The following is a 23,510-nucleotide window of genomic DNA, read 5'->3' as shown; positions in this document are numbered from 1 at the left end:
AAAAAGAATGTGCCTGGAGACACTAGTGTTTCTAAAATCAGAACATAAAGTTATTTATATTATGATTTTAGAGATACTTTTGTTCCCAGGCACTAAATTGTTTTTACTCTCTACTCACCACTGCCCTCCTGTGTCTGTTTTCCTTTTCTCTGCTCCGCTTGGTACCGCTCTGCTTCAACGCTCCGCTCCCTGGCTCCAGGCAGAACGCTGTTTTGCCAAGCATCATAGTCATGTGGTCCAGCTGGGCGCAGGTATTACGTCGTTTGGGGAGAGGGGGGGGACGGGGAGTGGCTGGCGACAGGGAGCGCCCGGGGCACCACAGAGCCCAGCGGGATATTTTTCAGACCGCCCGGGATGGCGGGACAGCGGTGAGAAACCGGGACTGGCCTGCCGGATCCGGGACGGTTGGGAGCTATGAGATGCATGGATAGATAGATAGATAGATAGATAGATAGATAGATAATAAATATGGGAGACAGATAGATGTTTAATAGAGAAGTGTTGTTGTTTTTTTATTACCACTAATACTATTCTCCCTCTCCTGGCAGGAGACGGAAAAGTTACAGCAGTCCCACGAGCGAAGGGGGGCCGCAGGTGGCGAGGGGGGGATGCGAGGTGGCGGGGGCAGCAAAAAAGAATGTGCCTGAGACACAAGTTTCTGAAATCATAAAATAATGTCATTTATTTTATGATTTTAGAAATGCTCGCAGGCACTAAATGTAAACTCTGTACTCACTGTTCTGTGGCTTCTTTTCTCTGCAGTGCCCTGCTCCCTCGCTCCAGGCAGGCTGCTGTTGCTGTGTTGTGCTGAGCGCTGGCTGCGTCGTTGCAGGGGGGCAGGGCGTGGCTGGCAACAGGGAGGGTTCCGGGCAGGGCGGGACATTGTTCAGACCACCCGGGACGGCGGCAATTCCGTTGAAAGTAGCAGACTTTCCGCTGCGGCAAAAACGTACCATTTCCTGCGTTTTTAACTGCAGAAAATGGTGCGTATTTTGCTGTGTTTTTCTCAATCCTGGGAGATGCAGACATTTCATGCTGCAGAAAGTGGACTGAATTGCTGTGTTTTTCAGAGGAGTTGACATTTTGCGGTCCGGAAAATACACACCGCAGGTCAATTTGTGCTTGGAATTATTGTGCAGCGTGTGGATGTGATTGGTTAGATCTCATCGACTATGCTGCTACTGTATTCTGCTGCATATTTTCCTTCCGCAATTCCACACAGAAAATACGCAGCAATTCGGCTACGTGTGGATAAGCGCTAAAGAAGCCTGCATCAGAGATTTCTCCAATGCCAGCGGTTACTTTAGGAGCGTATCTGTCAATCTTGTGAGTAAACCTGTGGATGACTAAGCGGTGCCAAAGTAGTGAATTGCCCCAGTGCTGCAACTGATTTCTACCAGGGAAACTTAGTTTCTTCCCCCGGGCATATTAACATGTTGTAGCTTTCCATCTAGCAAACTTGGAATTATGGTCTCCATAACAATTTAATCTCCTGCGTTATGCAGTCTCTTTCACTTACTTGAGTGCAATGCAAGTCTCTGGGCAATCCCCACATCACAGACAGCCCTGCTTCCTCAATTTGTGTTACCAGGAAGTTACTCACACCCAACCCACCCAAATCTGAACAAAATAAAAGAACTAACAGTTGTCCCTACAGAGTGTTTCAGACGACATACAACCTAAAAAGATACTGGAAGAAAGACAAACACAGATTACATTATTACTGAATCAGAGTTTAACCATTATACAATATATAAGAAAAATGTACAATGTAATCTCTTATAGTCTATGAGGTATCCAGTTGATCGCTTTTTATTTCACTAACCAAACCTTTGGCATTTGCAGACTCCCAGACCTCTAAACAAAATGCCTTAGTATATATTCACAGGCAGCAGATTTTGGGCAGAATATTCTGTGACTGAAAATCAGTTTTATTCATCTGAATGGGGTTGTTTCTACCGCATGTGTATGGAGTTCTATGATTTGAACAGTCGCAGAGATTTCTGTAACAAATCTGTTGTATGGGAATTTACCTCAAAGTATAGACCATCAATATTTTTTCCCGGAAAAAAACTCTAATCCCAGTCTCTCGTTCCAAGTTAGGCAGGATTCACACGAGCACATTACGTCCGTAATGGACGGAACGTATTTCGGCCGCAAGTCCCGGACCGAACACAGTGCAGGGAGCCGGGCTCCTAGCATCATAGTTATGTACGATGCTAGGAGTCCCTGCCTCGCTGCAGGACAACTGTCCCGTACTGAAAACATGATTACAGTATGGGACAGTTGTCCTGCAGCGAGGCAGGGACTCCTAGCATCGTACATAACTATGATGCTAGGAGCCCGGCTCCCTGCAGTGTGTTTGGTCCGGGACTTGCGGCCGAAATACGTTCCGTCCTTTACGGACGTAATGTGCTCGTGTGAATCCAGCCTTATACTCAGAGAGGTCAAGGACACAGAGATGTGGACTGCTGTCCTCACGCTGGAGAGCGGATGTACCTTCAGTCATAAATATATTTTACTACCGTGTTTCCCCGATAGTAAGACACCCCCGATTGTAAGACGTATCGGGGGTTTCAGGGGGGTCGGCTAATATAAGCCGTACCCCGAAAGTAAGACATATGTCTTACTTTCGGGGAAACACGGGGGTATTTCTGATGCGCGGCTGCGTGATTTTCGCGCAGCCGCCATCATAGAGATGAGTCTAGTCGACGCCCGTCACTGTCCAAGGTGCTGAAAGAGCTAACTCTTTCAGCACCCTCGACAGTGAATGCCGTGAAAAAAAGAAAAAGTTCGTACTTACCGAGAACTTCCCGGCCGTTGCCTTGGTGACGCGTCCTTGGTGACGCGCCTCTCGACATCGGGCCCCACCTCCCTGGATGACGCGCCAGTCCATGTGACTGCTGCAGGCTGTGCTTGGCCTGTGATTGGCTGGAGCTGTCACTTGGCCTGAATCGTCATCCCGGGAGGTCAGACTGGAGGAAGACGCCGGGAGTTATCGGTACGTCAGAACTTCTTTTTTTTTTTGACAGGTTCATGTTTATTGGGATCGGAAGTCACTGTCCATGGTGCTGAAACAGTTTAACTCTTTCAGCACCATGAACAGTGACTATCTAGAAAATCGAGCAACGCAACGCAATATAAGACATACCCCGAAAGTAAGACATAGTGGGGATTTTGGGGATAAAAAGAAAGTAAGACACTGTCTTACTTTCGGGGAAACACGGTATGTGCTGGTACTTACTAATATAAGACTCTGCAACATACTTTATCGGGGCCTCCAGACAGAAACGATCGCACGGCAACAATGATTTTTTTTGTGAGGTGGGTTCTATGTCCTAGGAATATGTATCCCCTTGGATTCTTTTACCAATAAGGTTCCACCATAGAATGATGCTTCAGGTGGATAAAGAAGCCTAGGGACAGAGCACGTCTCCTGCAAGTTATTAAAGCCCTACATCTGAGCTGTTGGGTGTGCATTATTAGTAAAGGGAGACACAGTCCTCTGATAAAGTCTACAGGCACGTATTAATAGAGACAATCCGTTTCCGTTCGGAGCCACTGCGGGTGCGGCTCCATGGCCAGCCAGACATTTCCCTTGCGCTCGCTGCAAGAAAAACGTAACATTACATGGCAGATCATACAAAGCAGCTCTCCGCTCTCGCTCATAGAGCATATGATGTCCATATGTTTTAATAGGGCATATGGACAGGAGTTATCTTTATGAGACAACCCTTTTAAGATGCAGAACTGCTATGGAGGGAGGCAAGTAGTTACAGTGAATATCTTTTACAGACAATAGTAGGGTCCAAAAAAATTCTATTTTCCACTCTATAGTCCTGTAGCACAATTACTTTGTTAGGCTAGGTTCACACCACATTTGTGCATCCTGTTTTTTTTTTTCCAAGATTAGGTAAAAAGGTACCTTTAAAAACTAGATACAACTGGATGCCTATCATGTATTGACTCCTAACTTATACAAAAAACAGGATCTGTCTGGATCCTGTTCTTCAACAGGACAAAAAAAAAAAAGAGCCTCCATCATTTCTGCGTCCTGTCGCAAAGATCACAGACTTCGCAAATGTTCTTCTCACTTATCTATGACAAATAATAATATTATTTAACTGGATTTCTGCTTTAAACTGAATGGATCAGACCCTGCTAAGCTATTTGAGTACAATTATAAAACGCTGTATAAGAAAATTAATTCCCATCTTTCAGGCTTAAAGATCCCATATGTATCTTGGATGGGAAGAAAGAACATACTAAAATGTTATATAATGCCGCAAATTTTGTATGTGATGCAGACAATTCCAATTTGGCTTCCGCAAACCTTCTTTATCCAAATACACCGCTTATTCTCAAAGTTTATTTGGAATTCTGCTCACCCCAGGTTGGCATATGCTCAGTTGCGACTTGGCAAACGGCAGGGGGGATGCGGTCTCCCAGATGTTCAGGCCTACTATAGAGCTAATCATTTGGCTAGATGGCTGGGGTTGGTGCATGCACAGCAACCTGTGTGGCCTCACATACACGTTGAACGACACATTCTTGGGGAGGAGGGGATCTTACACCTCTGGTCCAATGTCCCAATAAAGGCGATTCAGTTGAGCAACACTTTGAGGGGTACGATAGAGGTGTGGCAGAACCTCTTCACAAAACCAGAATCAGGTACGAGTCCCTCCCCTCTTATGCCTCTCAGGGTTCTCCAGGCCTTCTTGAAAGCGGAAGTCACCCCAATTCACTTCCCCTGGTCTCACTTACTACAAACCTCAGTGTATCCTACCCTACAAAATGCTTCGGCTCTGCCGAAACTAGCTGACTTATTACCCCCATTAGAATCTACCTCCATCTCATTCATACATGAATTAGCGTTCACGAAGGTGTGTCGAGAATTTAGTACAAAGTACACTCAACCTCTACGGGACATTACTTGGTTAGAACATTATTTGCTATTTCCAACCCTACCCAAAGGCCTGCTATCTAAACTATATACTAAACTCTTACACTTAGCTGCCCCATCCAAACGTAGATACCTGTTGGCATGGGAAAAGGAGTTTTCCACCACTTTTACCCCTTCTGAAGTCTCCACGGTTCTGTCCAACTCGCATGGCTTTTCTCGCTGTGTCAAGATCCAAGAGAACTCCTTCAAGACACTTACGAGATGGTATAGAACTCCCCAGCTCCTACACAAATGGCGACTTACTACTGACGAATTATGCTGGAGGTGTAGATTAGGTGTGGGGACCATCTCACATATATGGTTTCACTGTCCAGTCTTAAAGAAATTTTGGTCTGAGGTTGTGAGACTTATTAATGTAATATGTGGGTTGAGTGTATGCTTAACTCCTGAATTGGTAGTGCTGTGGTTACCTAACATCTCATTTCGACCGACTAAGCATTCACTGGCAACTCATATGTTGATGGCAGCTAAACTCCTCATCCCCATACATTGGAAATCGAAGTCCCCGCCTATAATTCCTCAATGGCTGGAAAAGATTGGACAGATTTTTAGAATGGAGGATCTAGCTGGATGGGAGAGCGGAACCCATGTAAAATTTCTAAATACGTGGCAGAAATGGCTAGATTTCACTAAAGGTCCGATATATAGTCAGGTCCTGGCCTCCTCTCCTTTGGTCTGATTTTAACACCTACTATTATCTCACATACAGAAGTGGAGTATTCTAATACTCACAACAGCTTGTACAATGGTCTCATGTTAGTCACCTGTTATTGTTTGTTCTTGTTTACTGTCTGTTTTTGTTACGTTGCTCTGATAATTAAGGGTAAGGCATCTGCCGAAAAAGTAGAACTGCCCGAGCAGGCAACCACTTGATATAATGAGAAAGTGATTAATTATGTCACGTATGGTTTAGTACTCTGTCTTGTTCATTTTCTTTCTGTTGAGAACTGATGTAAAAATTGCCTTTGTTTGCATACAAGTAATTCCATGCACAGATCTTTGAGCCGCAGATCTTATATGCATTGTAAATGTACTGCTTGTACTGTGTTTATTTTGTTACAAATTTCTTAATAAAAATATATTGAAATAAACTGAATGGATCCGTCCTATACCTTATGGATCCTGTGAAGACCACACGTTGGCTCAGGGTTTAATATTATTGCCTTGCAGAAGTCCTGGGTTTAAATCTGACCAAATGCAACTTCTGCATGACATTTGTATGTTCTCTCGGGGTCTGCGTGGGTTTCTCGGAGATAGGGGATAAAAATTGTCAGCATCATTATTGGTTAGAGACTGATTCGAAAGGGGACAATCTCTGTATAGCGCTGCGCGATATGTTGGGGCTATTAAAGCAACAGTGAATAAAAAAAGAAACATTGGCGTTCCACTGTACAGACGATGGACTGCTCATATGTCTTGAGCTTGTATTATTTTCCAAGAATCAAACAGAAGATGGCAAATTACCGGATCACAATGCACACTTCACAGTTTGGTGAAAATGCTCACTTTATTTTAGTAAAATCATATTTCCTATGTGGGTGAGCGTGGTGTTGTACATCTGTGCCTTCCCTGGCATCTGTGGCACTGGTTATCACAGGCATCCTGTAGTCTGTAGCTCTGACTCACGGGCCCTATTTAGCACTGTGGATACAGAAGTGAGGAGTGTGTTTATATGTGTGGGGGGCAGTGTGTACCAAGCTTAGCTGTGATATTTAAGTGGGTTTGACAGCTGAAGGCAAGAGTGTTATGTGCAGCGAGTGTGACCCTCGGCGCTCACTGGCAAGGGTGTGCCCGACAATGTGACAGAGAATGATCTCACATACCAGTTTGTGTACATCTGTTCACAGGTGTGTAGATTACAGGTATACTTTTCTTATGCGCCAATACAAAATGCAAGAATATTGGCTTATTTACACAGGGCAATTCTAGTTAAAAGTTTCTCCCCCATACTGTGTGTGAGCCCCCAAAAAGCTGGGCGACACAGGGCTCATAGTGAAACCACCCAGCTTCCTGGACTCCTGTCTCCTACAGCTGCCTTTCTATTTCCTCCCACCACTATAGTGTGAGACTCCTGAAAAGCTGGGTGACCCAACATTCACAGTCAAGCCACCGAGCTTGTCTGGGCTCCTGGTGCCCTCTTCAGAAAACTGACTGCAAAGTCAGACAGTATGTTTGTTTCTTGCGCTTCTTACAAAATGCGCTAAATTCACTATATGCCAGTGGGAAATCTTGTACGGTTATAATTTTTTGAACGTATGAATATGGTATACCGATGATAGGAATAGGAGAGTGGATGGACTGGAATAGCCAGTAGCAGGTGATAACCTATTGAAAGCATCTGACATATGGAAGGTTGAGGGGGGGGAGTTGGGTATGGTTGTATTTGTTATGTTGGACATACATGCTGGGTCTCTGATATAATAACTTTCTTGCATTTTATAATGTATGATGACCTGTAAGGCTGTTCTTTGTTGAATAAACTTGAACTGAACGGATTAAAAAAAAAAAAATATTCACTATATGCCGTGCGTCACTTTAGTGAATTTCACAGGTGCAAACTTCAACTCCTACACACAACACGGTCTTAAAAAACACCTTATGATAAAAGTGCCCCATTATCTATAACTAGAGGTACCCTTCAAATATCATGTAACTTCAAATCTAATATAAAAAAAGAAAAAATATATTGTGTCAAATTATGGTATAAACAAAAAAGTAAATTGTAGCTTATTAAAACCAGAGCCTTCCTTTAGCTTTTCCAGAGCTATAAAGTCAAAGTCCCTTAATAAACAAGCAACATGATCCACTAGTCCAGTCCCCTTCCTAAAAGTTCAGCCTCTGTCATTTCAGTCAATACGTGTATACGTATGACCCCCTGAACAAGCTGTACTAACGAAACGCGCGTCGGGACATTGTCTCACTGTGTGGACCACCAAATTAGCTTCACCTGGTTATACCAGGTGGGCATAGATTTACATCTCCGGTCATTCCAGGGCATTTACCCCTGACCTATGACCGGTACTTTGGGCAGATTACTCTTTCTAGTATCTCTTATGTCTGACATTTTTCAGACACCCAAGTATTACTTGTTGTCATATTTTAAATAGGAGATATCAGACTTATAAACGCTTGATTAATTATATACAATTGACTAAGTGGTTTCTTGTACTGCCCGTTGTGTATACTTCCCTAGTGTGTAATATTAACATTATACCCTTGGCTATACTATTGTCTTTCTTGAGTGATCACATACAGACTCTGTTTTAGATCGTCGCTTTGTTTTTATACTTTTCTTGTTTATGATATTGTAATAAATAAAATGTATACCTTTTTCTATTACCTGTGGCGTTCTGACTCCTTGTTCTCATTTTTACGTGTATACATAGCAGCCTGTCAGTCACCGCAGAGAGGGGCGGGGGGACGAATACCGCGGACACATAATTATGATTCCACTATATTCTTTAGCGATCCTATTAACCAAACAAAACGTTGTGCAGTTTTGTCTACTAGGTGTAAGGACCTGTAGCTGTAATAATCTGCCCTTACAAGAGCTGACAGATCCACTTTAAAGCTACCAGATAAATGTTCCAGCAGGGTTGACAGGTCTGCCGTTTTTCTGCCGTTATACCGGTCATAACTAAATACACCTAGTATAATTATCAGCTTGACAATAAAACCTAGTACACAGTACACCAGTTCTGACCTGGCGATCTTTTAGTATCGAATACCACACAAGCTTTATAGATGCACAACATGCGGCTGCAAACAAAGAGAAATTTCCCAGCCGTAAGAAGAAGCGTGAGGACCCGTCACCATATAAATATGGTGCACATACGTGTGCCCATCCTCCTCAAAGTGATTGATGGACTGCTGTGTAAATATAGTGTGCAGTTTGATCGCTCCTATTAGCCAAACAGCACATTATTTTTGTGCCGTATTGGCACTGTCTCCATACTATGTGACCGCTTTAAACAAGCCCCTGAGGAAGCCACAATTGTTGGCCATAAGTGTGGGGATTGCATTGGCCCTCCTCCAGCTTCTTGTACTACCAGTCCTCAGGGTATGTGTACACGACCTATTTTCAGACGTAATGGAGGTGTTTTACGCCTCGAATTACGCCTGAAAAGACGGCTCCAATACGTCGGCACACATTGCTTGCAATGGGTCTTACGATGTTTTGTGCAGACGAGCTGTCATTATACGCGTCACTGTCAAAATACGGCGCGTAAAATGACGGCTCGTCAAAAGAACTGCAGGACACTTCTTGGGGCGTTTTTGGAGCAGTTTTTCATTGACTCTATTGAAAACAGCTCCAAAAACGGCCGTAAAAACGCTGCGAAAAACGTCTGAAAATCAGGAGCTGTTTTCCCTTGAAAACAGCTTTGTATTTTCAGAAGTATTTTGTTAATCGTGTGAACATACCCTCAGGGTATGTGCACACACAAAATAAAAAACACGTCTCAAAATACGGAGCTGTTTTCAAGTGAAAACAGCTCCTGATTTTCAGACTTTTTTAATCAAAGTCGCAATTTTCGTGGCGTTTTTAACGGTCGTTTTTGTTGCGGTTTTTCTATAGAGTCTATGAAAAGCGGCTCAAAAAATAGCTGAAGAAGTGACCCGTTGGAACAGAACGCCGTTTTTCCCATTGAAATCAATGGCCAGATGTTTGGAGGCGTTCTGCTTCCTATTTTTCAGCCGTTTTTCTGACGTTTATGGCCTGAAAAACGGCCGAAAATAAGCTGTTTCAACATACCCTTATGGGTGATATTACCAACCTTTGTCATATATTCTATACATGCTTCAGGTTATATCTTAAAATTGTATATTCACATCGTTTCACTAGGATTGTATATTTATGTGAAGCCTATATCTGTTTTTTTGTTGGGTAACTTGCTCATGATAATTTTCACCCTTGCATGTGTGGACTATTAGGCCTTGTTCGCACAGTGCAGATTTGCTGTTAATTTGTCATGCATTTTTTGAGCCAAAACCAGAATTAGATCCAGGAGAGGAGACACTTTATATATTTCTATATATTAAAGGCTATTTACACCTTTAAAATCAATTCTTTTTTTAACAAAAATGTTTATCAGTGTGTTTGGTGCAACTTTCTAAATACTTTTCATTAAAAAATATTTTTACTTTTTGAGATACAGATGCTTTGTATTGTGCCCTGAGACATAAATCCGTCAGGTCACCGGCACTGACGGGTTCAGTGTCAGTGGGTCCTGCGTGTGATCCACCTGTTATCGATCACATCTAAGGGTATGTTCACACGAGGGCGTCCGTAACGGCTGAAATTACGGGGATGTTTCAGCCTGAAAACATCCCCGTAATTTCAGCCGTACCGGCATGTGCAGGCGCTTGAACGCCGCGTCCATTACGGCCGTAATTAGCGCTGCTATTCATTGGAGTCAATGAATAACGGCTCCAATTACGGCCAAAGAAGTGACAGGTCACTTCTTTGACGCAGGCGTCTAGTTACGCGCCGTCATTTGACAGCGGCGCGTAAATATACGCCTCGTGTGAACAGACAAACGTCTGCCCATTGCTTTCAATGGGCAGATGTTTGTCAGCGCTATTGAGGCGCTATTTTCAGACGTAATTCGGGGCAAAAACGCCCGAATTACGTCCGTAAATAGGCCGTGTGAACATACCCTAAGTTATGAACTTAGATGTGATCGATAAGAGCTCAATCCTGCATTTCTCCAGCTGTCACTGAACCAGTCAGTTTCACTGACGGATTCAGGTTTCAGCTTTATATACAGCTGCTCTGTATACAGGATACAAAGCAGCTGTATCTCAAAAAGTAAAAATAATTTTGAATAAAAAGCAATTAGAAATTTGCACATAGCCGTTAAGGTTGCGTTCCTGGTTTTGGCTTTGAAAATACATGCAAAATCTGCAGCACAGTTTGAATAAGGCCTTAGTTTGCATTTGGAGATGGCCAGTATTTAGGAGCATTCAATCTTTTTTTTTGAGGGCAGGTCTCTAGGGGCAGTCACTTTGGTTATGATTATGGTTTCCACCCCTGAGTTTTTAGTACAGTTTAGGTACTTTTTAATTGTTTTTATAGTCCATGTCTATCTTCTATTATTTATATATATATATATATATATTTATTTTTTTTACACACATGATTTCTTGAGTACTCTTTTTTTTTTTTTTTTAACATACCACTGTTTTTTCTTAAATTGCAAACACCCATTTTTCTGTCCTCTCGGTAACACTTAGGGTATGTGCACACACACTAATTACGTCCGGAATTGACGGACGTATTTCGGCCGCAAGTCCCGGACCGAACACAGTGCAAGGAGCCGGGCTCCTAGCATCATACTTATGTACGATGCTAGGAGTCCCTGCCTCTCTGCAGGACAACTGTCCCGTAGTGTAATCATGTTTTCAGTACGGGAGAGTTGTCCTGCAGCGAGGCAGGGACTCCTAGCATCGTACATAAGTATGATGCTAGGAGCCCGGCTCCTTGCACTGTGTTCGGTCCGGGACTTGCGGCCGAAATACGTCCGTCATTTACGGACGTAATTAGTGTGTGTGCACATACCCTTAATGCGATGGGGCAGTTTGTAGGACAATATTCTTTAGATGAGGTGTTTTATTTTTTATGTGGGTTAAATAATGTTAAATTGTAATAGTTCGGACTTTTATTTTTTTTTACATTGCTTTAGGGGGAAAATTGGAAGAGGTTTTTTTTTTTTTTTATAGTTTTGTACATAAAGAAAAACTTTATTTAACTGTCTTTTACTACTCCCCTTAGGGAACTTGAACCAGCGATAATTGGATAACTTGCACGATATACTGCAATACTAATGTATTGTAGTATATCGTGATTTTCACAGGCTTAGGCCTTATTCACACGAACGTGTATGTTTTGCGTGCGCAAAAAACGCAGCGTTTTGCACGCTTTGCAGTTTCGTGTATCAGTGAATGGTGCGTGGCTGCGTGATTTTCACGCATATGCCATCCTTATGACACGCGGATTTGATGTTTAGAAAAAGAAATGAAGGAAGTGCTTTTATTTTTTCCTTCATTTCTTTATCTACTGTTGCGCGAATCACGCGCGACACACGGAAGTGCTTCCATGTGCCGTGTGCGATTTTCACGCACCCATTGACTTCAATGGGTGCGTAATGCGCGAAAAATGATCAAGTATAGGACATGTCGTGTGTTTTACGCAGCGGACATACGTTGCGTGAAAATCACGGAATGTCTGAATGACCCCATTGACTAACATAGGTCCGTGCGACGCGCGTGATTTTCACGTTCGTGTAAATAAGGCCTTAATAGGAGTACAGTTTGTAGGACAATATTCTTTTGAGAGCAAAACAACTGTGGATATGGCAGCGCAGTAAATTACTGGCTGTTTTCATTTTAAAAAAAACACAAAAGATATTTCTATGTTGTATACATGAGATTTAAAAGAAAGTGTCTTTTTTGGACTAGTAGTCCTATTATGCGTCTTCCCCTTTAAGTGGCGCTAGTCTGCACACAGTAACAGGCCTGTGATGGGGTTCGCAGAATAATTCCAGTTCTGTTGCAATCACAGGACAGACATTGCACAACAATCCTGTTCTGCAAATGTTTCTCACATCTCTATAAACAGATGCCTCAATTTGTTTCATTTTGTACTAAAAATGTAAATACAGCCGGCCGCAACCATTTAATATACTGTAATGAAATTAATCCTGAAAACACAGACTTGGACCAAACTTCACGCTGGACACAAATTTCAGGTCATGACTTTCTGAAGGCCTATAGGACATGGTGGCTACCTAACAGTTGTCATGATGCTTTAGGGGAACAACTCAATGCATTTTAAGGGTATGTGCACACGACCTCTTTTCAGACGTAATGGAGGCGTTTTATGGCTCGAATTACGCCTGAAAAGACGGCTCCAATACTTCGGCAAATATCTGCCCATTGCTTGCAATGTGTCTCACGATGTTCTGTGCAGACGAGCTGTCATTTTACGCGTCGCTGTCAAAAGACGGCGCGTTAAATTACGCCCACTGCAAAGAAGTGCAGGACACTTCTTGGGATGTAATCGGAGCCGTTTTTCATTGACTCCATTGAAAAACAGCTCCAATTACGTCCATAATGGACGCCGCGAAAAACGCGTGCACTTGTAAAAACGTCTGAAATTTAGGAGCTGTTTTCTCCTGAAAACAGCTCCGTAATTTCAGACGTATTTGGCGTTGTCGTGTGCACTTACCCTTATACTATAGGTGCCAACATCACTACAGCTGAAACAGCCCACAGTACTACATCGAGTCATGTGATCGTCACATGTACATACACCTTTCAGAAGAAAAGTTGTGCACAAGTCACATGACATTTGCTGTGTGACTGTGTGTTGCCCATTCTCAGAATCAGGGTTACAATCATTGTCCAGCTTTTCAAGTCAAAGTGATCTACTGATATGCAAGATACAGGTGAGAAGATGACATTGGTGAAGTCTATGAGGGCATTTGTTAAGACTCGCATTACGCCAGTCTTAATAGTAAGAAAAGTTGGATTAAACAGGCTTAAAAAATTTATTGCATGTTTTGTCTGGGATGGTGTGCCATACATTGCCCCCTCCCCCATCTGACATAAAATAAAAATACACATACTCACCTCAGCGCTCTTCTTCCCTCCGGGTCTCCGCATCACTCCAGCTGCGCTTGTACAAGGTCCTGACTCCGAGCAGCGTCAGGGCCTTATATGCGACGCAGCACTTCAATGTCATCAGTGCTGTGTCGTGTACAACGTCCTGACAATGCCCGGCGACATTATGTTGTGTGAGCACTGCTGGATTTAGGAGGAAGCCGGAGGGAAAAAGAGGAGCGATGAGTATTTATTTATTTTTTTTGCACAATTTGCTAATTTTTTGCTCTTTTGCGACTTTTCTGTGCCAGTTCTGGTGTAGAAATGTAGATAAATCGACCCCTATGATCTCAGACATCACTGATTTCCAGGATGATATTTTTGGCATCATGCCAGGTATACAACACATGACTGCTGGAGCCCTCTGATTGGTTGCAGCAGTCACATGCTGTCTGCATGTAAACAATCACCTGGTGGGCCGCCAGAGCGTTAGCGCTGAATCTCCAGGAGAAGCGATAGGTGAATATTAAGGTTTTTTTTATTTTTTATCTCAAGATATTTGGAGTCATTAGTGAAAAAATATTAAGAACCCAGATAAAGTGCTTTTTTGAGAACTCTCATTCAGGAAATCTGGCAGTGGCGGTTCCAGATCTCAGACTGCACCACTAGGATCTCACATGTCTTTATGACACACGAGAAAATCATTTTGACTGCATTTCCCCTTTAATTTGACCACAATTGTTACAATGTTTTCTAAATATGATAAACCATGTGATATGATAAATGTGACATCGTTTTGCACGACTTTGTGGAGGATTTGATTCTTCACAGCAAGCTCCCAGCCATTGTTTTCCATGCCTCCTACTATTACAAACAATTGAAAGGGTCATCATCATCATCATCATCATCATTCAAGGGCTCGTACGTCAGGCTAATGACAACATTGGGCTACACGACAGGATGAGACCACTGTATTGTATGTACACGGTGAGATTAGGGGCGACCCCTGATATAATTCTCGCAGATCCATAGTCTATGAACTCCACCGTAAACTACGTATGTCACATCCGATCCTACACAACAAGTTCCCCACGTTACACCAGAACCAGCTGTGACCCAAATAACCTCGTCTGAGCCCCGGATGTGTCCCTGGTACAGTGATGACAGGTGTCACCGGAGCTCCTCCTCCTCAGGCACTCCCCGTTACTCCCCGGGTGACTCCCGTGCAGCGCGCTCAGTGCCAGTCACGTCTATAAACCGTACCCCACAGCGGCGGCACTCTACACCTTTTCATTCCCGGGGCTCTGCCCTCGTGTCCCCCTGAAGGTCACTCAGCGCGGCTAAGGTTACCTGACTGCGTGTACGGTTCTTGATATTGCGAGAAATTTCCAAGCGATCAGTGACTTTGCCCGGCGTCACCCTCGGGTCCCCGTTTTCTGTTCCCTCTCGGCCGACTCTCCCGCCCCCTGTCACCGGCTCCTGTCAAAACGAAGTTAGCTTTAATCAGCAGGGGGAGCCCTGGAGTCGCATAGGGACTGGGATGGAGTTCCCCATCTTGGAGGATCATGGGAAATGAAGTTTTTGACTGTCAGAGACCGCCATATTTGTGAAGGGCGCTTGCCGTGTCTAATGCGTAGTTCTCTTAATGCCTTTAGGTTATAGTAGATATTCATATAGTATGTGGATAAATGTTTTACCTGAGAGATGTGCAGCAGATCAGTGATATTCGGTGTTACAAGTTAGTGCCAAAAGTTTGTGTTTGTAAACGTTTACTGTCGAGGTACGCCACCTAGAGGTTGTTGTGAGTTATGACAGTATATGGGGAAGAAAGTTTGCTGGTCAATTTTTTGTTTCACCTTTGTGTTTTTTTTATATTAAAACTTGTGCTTTGACGTATGTAGCATGTGCAGAAGTCTCCATGAATAAGCTAACATTTGATAACTTTAGAATGTTGGACTGATAGTCTTCGTAGTTTTACTTTTTCACAGAATTTTCGCTGAAGTAGATCTTGATGGGTGCTCTGAGGCTCAGTTGTTGAAGATTTGTAGTAGGCGGCATAACAAAGTGGTTTGTACCAAACGTTAAAGAGGTGAAAAAAAATGCACCATCCCAATGCCCTCCAGCTCTTGGCTTAGGGGCTGAGGGGGGCGGCGCACGACTCATGGATGTTCTTTAATTCTATGTGTCACCTCCTCCTGTAGTTCAACACACACTTGGCATCTTTTAAGAAGGGACATCTGGGAGATTCTGAAATGTGGTATACAAAATTTTCGTTCTTATGCCCGGATCCTTTATATAAGACTAGCCCCCAACCTATGAAGCTTTAATCGCAAATAGTGACCCCAAACTAGACCCTAAATAAACAGACCCTCTAAAAAAATACAGACCCCCAGAACAAAGCCTTCATAAAGGGGTTGTCCACGACCAGACAACGGATGACCCATTCATCAACGCCTGTATTCTGCTGTTGCTTGGCACGCAGTTATAGAAATGTGAATACCCCAATGCTGCCCAGCATTATAACCTGGGGCAACTATTAGTAGCTAAAGTGGCTTTAAAGGGGGAACTCCATTTCAAAGCTGTTTTGTGATATTCTGGGCCTTTAACATCGAGAAGATGACAATAAAATGGATCAGTAAAAAAAAAAATCAGCCCTGGTAGAAGAAAGGGTTCATTAGAAAAGAGGAGCTATGTTTTTTACAGCACTGCTACGCAAACTGTGGGGCACCTCCCCCACTTGTTAGTAAGGTGCCCCCCACTTGTTGGTGATGCTCAGCTGGCAGGGCAGTTTTGTTAGGAGTGATGAAAAAACAAATCTCTGATTTAGCGACATGTTTGACTCCTTTTTTTCCTATTTTATTGTTATACTGGGTTCTGGAGACAAATTGATTAATATTTGTCATTTTGGCATGGACTTTTACCGCTGGTCAGGTATCACCATGTTCTGGCTGGTGAGGCCCCATTATAAAAAGATTGACAAGCGGTGTTCTACATTCAATGCGTGGTGATGTTATTGGGCTATCTGTTCATAGCGCTGTACATATCAAGTGTACATTCACTAGTCACCTTTTTTCTGCCCTGGAACTGGAGCTCAGCACCACAGATCTGCAGTTACGACAAGCAGGCTTTATTGTTGCAGATAGAAAACCATCAATTGGACTGATTTCTATGCCAGTAGCATTTAGGGTATGCGCACACGATGAGAGGCATTTACGTCTGAAAAGACAGACTGTTTTCAGGAGAAAACAGCTGCCTCGTTTCAGACGTAAATGCTCCTCCTCGCATTTTGCGAGGCTTCTCTGACAGCCGTAAATTTTGAGCTGTGCTTCATTGAGTTCAATGAAGAACGGCTCAAATTACGTCTGAAAGAAGTGCTCAGCATATAATGTATATAAGTGCCCTGCACTTCTTTTGACGAGGCTGTATTTTTACGCGTCGTCGTTTGACAGCTGTCAAATGACGACGCGTAAATGACAGGTCGTCTGCACAGTACGTCGGCAAACCCATTCAAATGAATGGGCAGATGTTTGCCGACGTATTGTAGCCCTATTTTCAGGCGTAAATCGAGGCATAATACGCCTCGTTTATGCCTGAAAATAGGTCGTGTGAACCCAGCCTTAGACTTTTTATGTCTGATTTCGGTTTTTTATGTATAGCTCATATTAACCCCTTTTCAGTGTCAAAATATGGATACATTTTAAAACACATTTATTTCAATGAAACTATTTATTTGCAGTTGTTCTTCGGAGGATGTGTTTAAAGATGGTAACTTCAGTCTTCCTCTGAAGGGTCACAGATCACTTCGCTTTTAGGCTGCCTGAGCAAAGCCCACCCTATTGTTGCTCATGTCATAGACAGAATAGTACTGCCTCAGGAATACATCTCCCAGGATCCACAGGGGCTGACCATTCTGAGATGGGAGGTAGGTCACCTCAACACCAACTGAACAATAACCATTATTCTGAAGAACAAAACCAGAAAGAAAATTGTATTAAAAACCCTAATCACTAATATTCTAAGCCTAAAAACGTATTATTCACCTGGCGGCATTCGTGGGTAAAGCCGGCCATGCAATATGAGAATTGACCTTTCACATATACATGTAGGACCAGATATGACAGGCCCACCATTAAAGAGTGCTATACTACAAACCTACAGGGCAGTTTCTGTAACTCCCATCATAATAATGAGTAGAAACCGAGCATGTGCAAACTGTTCTCCACCAGCAGACTCAAAACTAGCAGGTCTATACAATGGAATAGGTCTCAGTGGATGAGCATGGTCAGTAGAACAGGTCATAAAAGGAATGGTAAGAAGACCCCCATAGATGGGATCATTATTCAAATTCAACCACTCTTGTATTATTTCACCCAAATGCTCGCACTAATACATTTTAACCGTTAGGGTATGTTCACACGGCTTATTTACGGCCGTTTTTCAGTCCGTAAATGGCAGAAAAATCGTAAGAAGAACACCTCCAAACATCTGCCCATTGATTGCAATGGCCAAAAGGCGTTCTGTTCTGATGGGCAGTTTTTTTACGCGGCCGTTTTTAAAAAGGCCGCGCAAAAAAGAAGTGCAGGCCACTTCTTGGGACGTTTTTGGAGCCGTTTTTCATTGACTCTATTGAAAACAGCTCCAAAAACAGCCGTGAAAAACGCGAGTGGCTTAAAAAACGTCAGAAAATCGCAAGCTTTTTTCCCTTGAAAACAGCTCCGTATTTTCAGACGTTTTTGGTTAAGCGTGTGAACATACCCTTAGATCTAAATAGATTTACTTGGAAATTGACCCTGAGGAGATTCTGAATACATACATGTAGAAGTTCTGGAGCAGAACCTTTTATCTCCTGCTTCTACCTAAGGTAATCTAGATTTTAATAGATTTCCAGAAAATTGTTCTCAGAATATCTGTGCATAATATATTTGTAACGGTGACAATTTACCTGGATTATGTATTCAGAGGGTGGAATAGGAAACTGGTTTCCATTTATGGTGAAGCTGATAGGTGGTAGGTTCTGCACATTGTTACAATTTATCAGGAACTGAAAAGGAATGAGAAGAAAAGCAGATACAGGGGATTTTAAAACAATTATGTGATCGAAACACAAGACAAACTAGAAATTAAAGATTTTTACGCAAATTGTGGCCACTTTTACAGAAACACTTTCATCTAAGGCCTCATGCACATGGCTTCTAGGACATCTCTGTACGTACACTACCCATTGGAGTCTGTATGGCAGCACCTGGACTCCCTGGGGCTCCGTATTTAAGGAGCCTTATGGCCTCCGTGCACTGCCGTACAAACTATATGAAAACTTTAGCATGATCCGTATGGCATATTCTGTGTGTTCAGTTGTGGCTTTCTTGGTTTTAGACATTGTCCAAGTAAAAGTCTGGGACTTCTACTGGCTATTTGTGCACAATTTCTTAAACTTTTAAGGCCTAATTCACACGACCGTTTCCGGTCCGAGATATACGATCCGCATGTTGACAGTATTTCCTGGACCGAACACAGTGCAGGGAGCCGGGCTACTAGCATCATACTTATGTACAATGCTAGGAGTCCCTGCCTCGCTGCGGGAAAACTGTCCCGTACTCTAATCATGTTTCCAGCACAGGACATAACTATAATGCTGGGAGCCCGACTCCCTGCACTGTGTTCGGTCCGGGAAATGCGGCCGACGTATGGTTCCGTATATCACTGACCGAACACGATCGTGTGAATTAGGCCTAAGGATCATCCTCCCCTACGCTACATAGAAAGACAAAATTAAAAGTTACGGCTCTTGGAATGCAGCGATGCAAAAACAAATAATTTTTGTTTAAAAGTGTATTGATTGTGCAAAAGTGGTAAAACATGAAAAACCTATACATATTTGGTATCGGCGTAATCATACTGACCCATTCAGGCGAAAACAGCTCCTGAATTTCAGACGTTTTTGCAAGTACTCACGTTTTTTGCGGCGTCCATTACAGACGTAATTAGAGCTGGTTTTCAATGGAGTCAATGAAAAATGGCTCCAATAACGTCCCAAGAATTGTCCTGCACTTCTTTGACACGGGCGTATTTTTACGCGCCGTCTTTTGACAGCGACATGTAAAATTACACCTCGTCTGAACAGAACACCGTAAATCCCATTGCAAGCAATGGGCAGATGTTGTAGATGTAATGGAGCCGTCTTTTCAGGTGTAATTTGAGGCGTAAAACGCCTGAATTACGTCTGAAAATAGGTCGTGTGCACATACCCTTATTTACACCGCATAGTGAACGATGTCAATTTAAAACGTAAAAAACAATGCTGGAATAGCAGTTCTTTTTTCAAATTCTCCTCAAAATTTTTTTATGAAAGTTAAGCAATAAAATATATACAGGATGAGGGCTGCAATTCAGGACAAAGACTGGGAAGAACTAATGTCAAATAATGGTACAAATGATAAATGGGAGATTTTCAAATCTACTTTGGATAATTATAGTGCAAAATTTATTCCTATAGGTAACAAGTATAATTGACTAAAATTAAACCCCACATTGCTTACACCTTCTGTAAAAAGAGCAATACATGACAAAAAAAGGCATTTGAAAAATACAAATCTAAGGGTACATCTGCAGCCTTTGTAAAATATAAAGAGCTTAATAAAATCTGTAAAAAGGTAATAAAATCAGCAAAAATACAAAATGAAAGGCAGGTGGCCAAGGATAGTAAAACAAATCCCCAAAAATTCTTCAAGTATATAAAACAAAAAAGCCAAGGTCTGAACATGTAGGACCCTTAGATAGTGGTAATGGGGAGTTGGTCACAGTGGATCAAGAGAAGGTTGAATTAATAAATGGGTTCTTCAGCTCTGTATATAAAACAGAAGAAGGAGCAGCTGATGTAACCGCTGCCGGTGCTGTTAATATATCATTTGATATACTGAATTGGATGAATGTAGATATGGTGCAAGCTAAATTAAATTAAATAAACGTACACAAGGCCCCGGGACCAGATGGGTTACACCCTAGAGTTCTTAAGGAGCTTAGTTCAGTTATTTCTGTCCCCCTCTTCATAGTATTTAGAGATTCTCTAGTGACTGGTATAGTGCCAAGGGACTGGCGCAGGGCATATGTGGTGCCTATTTTCAAAAAGGGCTCTAGGTCTTCCCCGGGTAATTATAGACCAGTAAGCTTAACATCCATTGTGGGGAAAATGTTTGAGGGGCTATTGAGGGACTATATACAGAATTATGTGACAACAAATAGTATTATAAGTTACAGCCAGCACGGTTTTACTAAAGTCAGAAGTTGTCAAACCAACCTGATTTGTTTTTATGAAGAGGTGAGCAGAAGCCTAGACAGAGGGGCCGCTGTGGATATAGTGTTTTTGGACTTTGCAAAGGCATTTGACACTGTCCCTCATAGACGTCTAATGGGTAAATTAAGGACTATAGGCTTAGAAAGTATAGTATGTAATTGGATTGAGAATTGGCTCAATGACCATATCCAGAGAGTTGAGGTCAATGATTCCTATTCTGAATGGTCCCCGGTTATAAGTGGTGTACCACAGGGTTCAGTGCTGGGACCAGTATTATTCAACTGATTTATTAATGATATAGAGGATGGGATTAATAGCACTATTTCTATTTTTGCAGATGACACCAAGCTATGTAATATAGTTCAGACTATGGAAGATGTTCGTGAATTGCAAGCGGATTTAAACAAACTAAGTGTTTGGGCGTCCACTTGGCAGATGAAGTTTAATGTAGATAAATGTAAAGTTATGCATCTGGGTACGAACAGCCTGCATGCATCATATGTTCTAGGGGGAGCTACACTGGGGGAGTCACTTGTTGAGAAGCATCTGGGTGTACTTGTAAATCATAAACTAAATAGCAACATGCAATGTCAATCAGCTGCTTCAAAGGCCAGCAGGATATTGTCGCGTATTAAAAGAGGCATGGACTCGCGGGACAGGGATGTAATATTACCACTTTACAAAGCATTATTGAGGCCTCATCTAGAATATGCAGTTCAGTTCTGGGCTCCAGTTCATAGAAGGGATGCCCTGGAGTTAGAAAAAATACAAAGAAGAGCAACGAAGCTAATAAGGGTCATGGAGAATCTAAGTTATGAGGAAAGATTAAAAGATTTAGCCTTGAAAAAGACGACTAAGGGGGGACATGATTAACTTCTATAAATATATGAATACAAAAAATATGGTGAAATCCCGTTCCATGTAAAACCCCCTCAAAAAACATGAAGTCATAATGTTGTCATTAATTCATGGGTGATATAGCTGTTTGAGGAAGTTGATCTGTACTTTTGGAACAGACTTCTCTCTTAAGCCAGAGGTAGGTAATCTTGGAGATGCAGATCCACTAGAATAAGGGTATGTTCACATGGCTGTAAACGCCTGAAAAACGGCCGAAAAATTGGAAGCAGTAAGCCTCCAAACATCTGTCCATTGATTACAATGGAAAAAACGGTGTTCTGTTCCTATGGGCCGTTTTTTTACACGGCCGTTTTGAAAAACGCCCGCATAAAAAAACGGCAGCGAAAAAGAAGTGCAGGTCACTTCTTGGGACGTTTTTGGAGCTGTTTTTCATGGACTCTATTGAAAACAACTCCAAAAACGGCCATAAAAAATGCTGCAAAAATCGTGAGTGGCTTAAAAAACATCTGAAAACAGCTCCGTATTTTCAGATGTTTTTGACTCAGCATGTGAACATACCCTTATAAGGAAGGCTCTGAAGAACAACTGCAATAACAATCAAACTATTTTCAAGAAATTGACTGTGCTAGGCAATAAACTGCACTATTGATGCACACCTCTTGTCATTTAACCCCTTAATGACCGAGCCATTTTTAAGTTTTTGTTTTTCACTCCCTGCATTCCAAGAGCCATTTTTTATTTTTCTGTCAATGGAGCGGTGTGAGCGCTTATTATTTGCGGGAGGAGCTGTAGTTTCTAATAGCACCAATAAGGGTATGTTCACACGCAGTAGCAAAATAAGTCTAAAATTAAGGAGCTGTTTTCGCCTGAAAACAGCTCCTGATTTTCAGATGTTTTTGTAACTACTCGCGTTTTTTGCGGCATATTTTACGGACGGAGTCAATGGAGTCAATCAAAAACGGCTCCAAAAATGTCCCAAGAAGTGACATTCACTTCTTTGACGCGGGCGTCTTTTTATCTTTTGACAGCGACATCTTTCGACAGCGACACGTAAAATTACACCTTGTGGGAACAGAACATCGTAAAACCCATTGCAAGCAATGGTCAGATGTTTGTAGGCGTAATGGAGCCATTTTTTCAGGCGTAATTCGAGGCGTAAAACGCCCGAGTTATGTCTGAAAACAGTGCGTGTGAACATACCCTTCAAGTACCATATAATGTACTGGGAAACTGAAAAAAAAATTATTTGCGGGTAGAAATTGGAAAAAACTGTGATTCCTACATTGTTTTTTTTGGTTTTCGTTTTTACAGCTTTCACCGTGCGGTAAAAACAACAACTTAACTCTATTCTGCGGCTCAATACGATTACGGTGATACCAAATTTATATAGGTTTTTTATATTTAACTTACTTTAAAAAAGCAAAAACCTTTTTGTTAAAAAAAAATTGTTTAGTTTCACCACATTCTGAGAGCCATAACTTTTTTTATTTTTCCGTGGATTGAGCGGTATTTGGGCTTATTTTTTGTGGGACGAGCTATAGTTTTTATTGGTACCATTCTTTGGTACGTAAAACTTTTTATTAAATTTTTTTGGGAGCTAAGGTGACCAAAAAACAGCAATTTTGGTGTTTTACATTTTTTATTTTTTACGGCGATCACTGTGCGCATTAAATAACGCTGTATTGTTTATGGTTTCGTTTTTTTATTTTTTACATTACTTTAGAGGAAAAATTGGAAAAGAGTTTTTTTTTTAACTTTTAATAATTTTTTTTCCCTACTAATAACTTTATGAAACTT

The 23,510-nt window shown here is 42.1% G+C and overlaps 2 protein-coding genes across 3 annotated transcripts in view; both read right to left on the bottom strand.

Moving 5' to 3' along the window:
* TFEB (transcription factor EB) overlaps nt 1–15,090 on the bottom strand; it is a 60,619-nt gene extending 45,529 nt beyond the window's left edge. For both annotated transcript variants that reach the window (XM_075853623.1, XM_075853624.1), the window contains exon 1: nt 14,915–15,090. The gene's annotated coding sequence lies outside the window, so the exon portion shown is untranslated. The remainder of the gene's footprint in view (nt 1–14,914) is intronic.
* Nucleotides 15,091–17,369: 2,279 nt separating this feature from the next.
* The window catches only part of LOC142741254 (gastricsin-like), a 35,266-nt gene continuing 29,125 nt past the window's right edge, over nt 17,370–23,510 (bottom strand). Inside the window, exons 8-9 of the mRNA XM_075850652.1 lie at nt 18,507–18,605; nt 17,370–17,525 (exon numbers count right to left, since the gene is read on the bottom strand). Of these exons, the coding sequence (XP_075706767.1) occupies nt 17,373–17,525; nt 18,507–18,605 (252 nt within the window). The 3' untranslated portion in view covers nt 17,370–17,372. The remainder of the gene's footprint in view (nt 17,526–18,506; nt 18,606–23,510) is intronic.

This window comes from Rhinoderma darwinii, chromosome 2, assembly GCF_050947455.1.
Source record: "Rhinoderma darwinii isolate aRhiDar2 chromosome 2, aRhiDar2.hap1, whole genome shotgun sequence".
In the NCBI taxonomy this organism is placed as follows: domain Eukaryota; kingdom Metazoa; phylum Chordata; class Amphibia; order Anura; family Rhinodermatidae; genus Rhinoderma; species Rhinoderma darwinii.
Note: the sequence above shows the minus strand (reverse complement) of the source record. Positions and strands in the feature narration are given on the sequence as shown.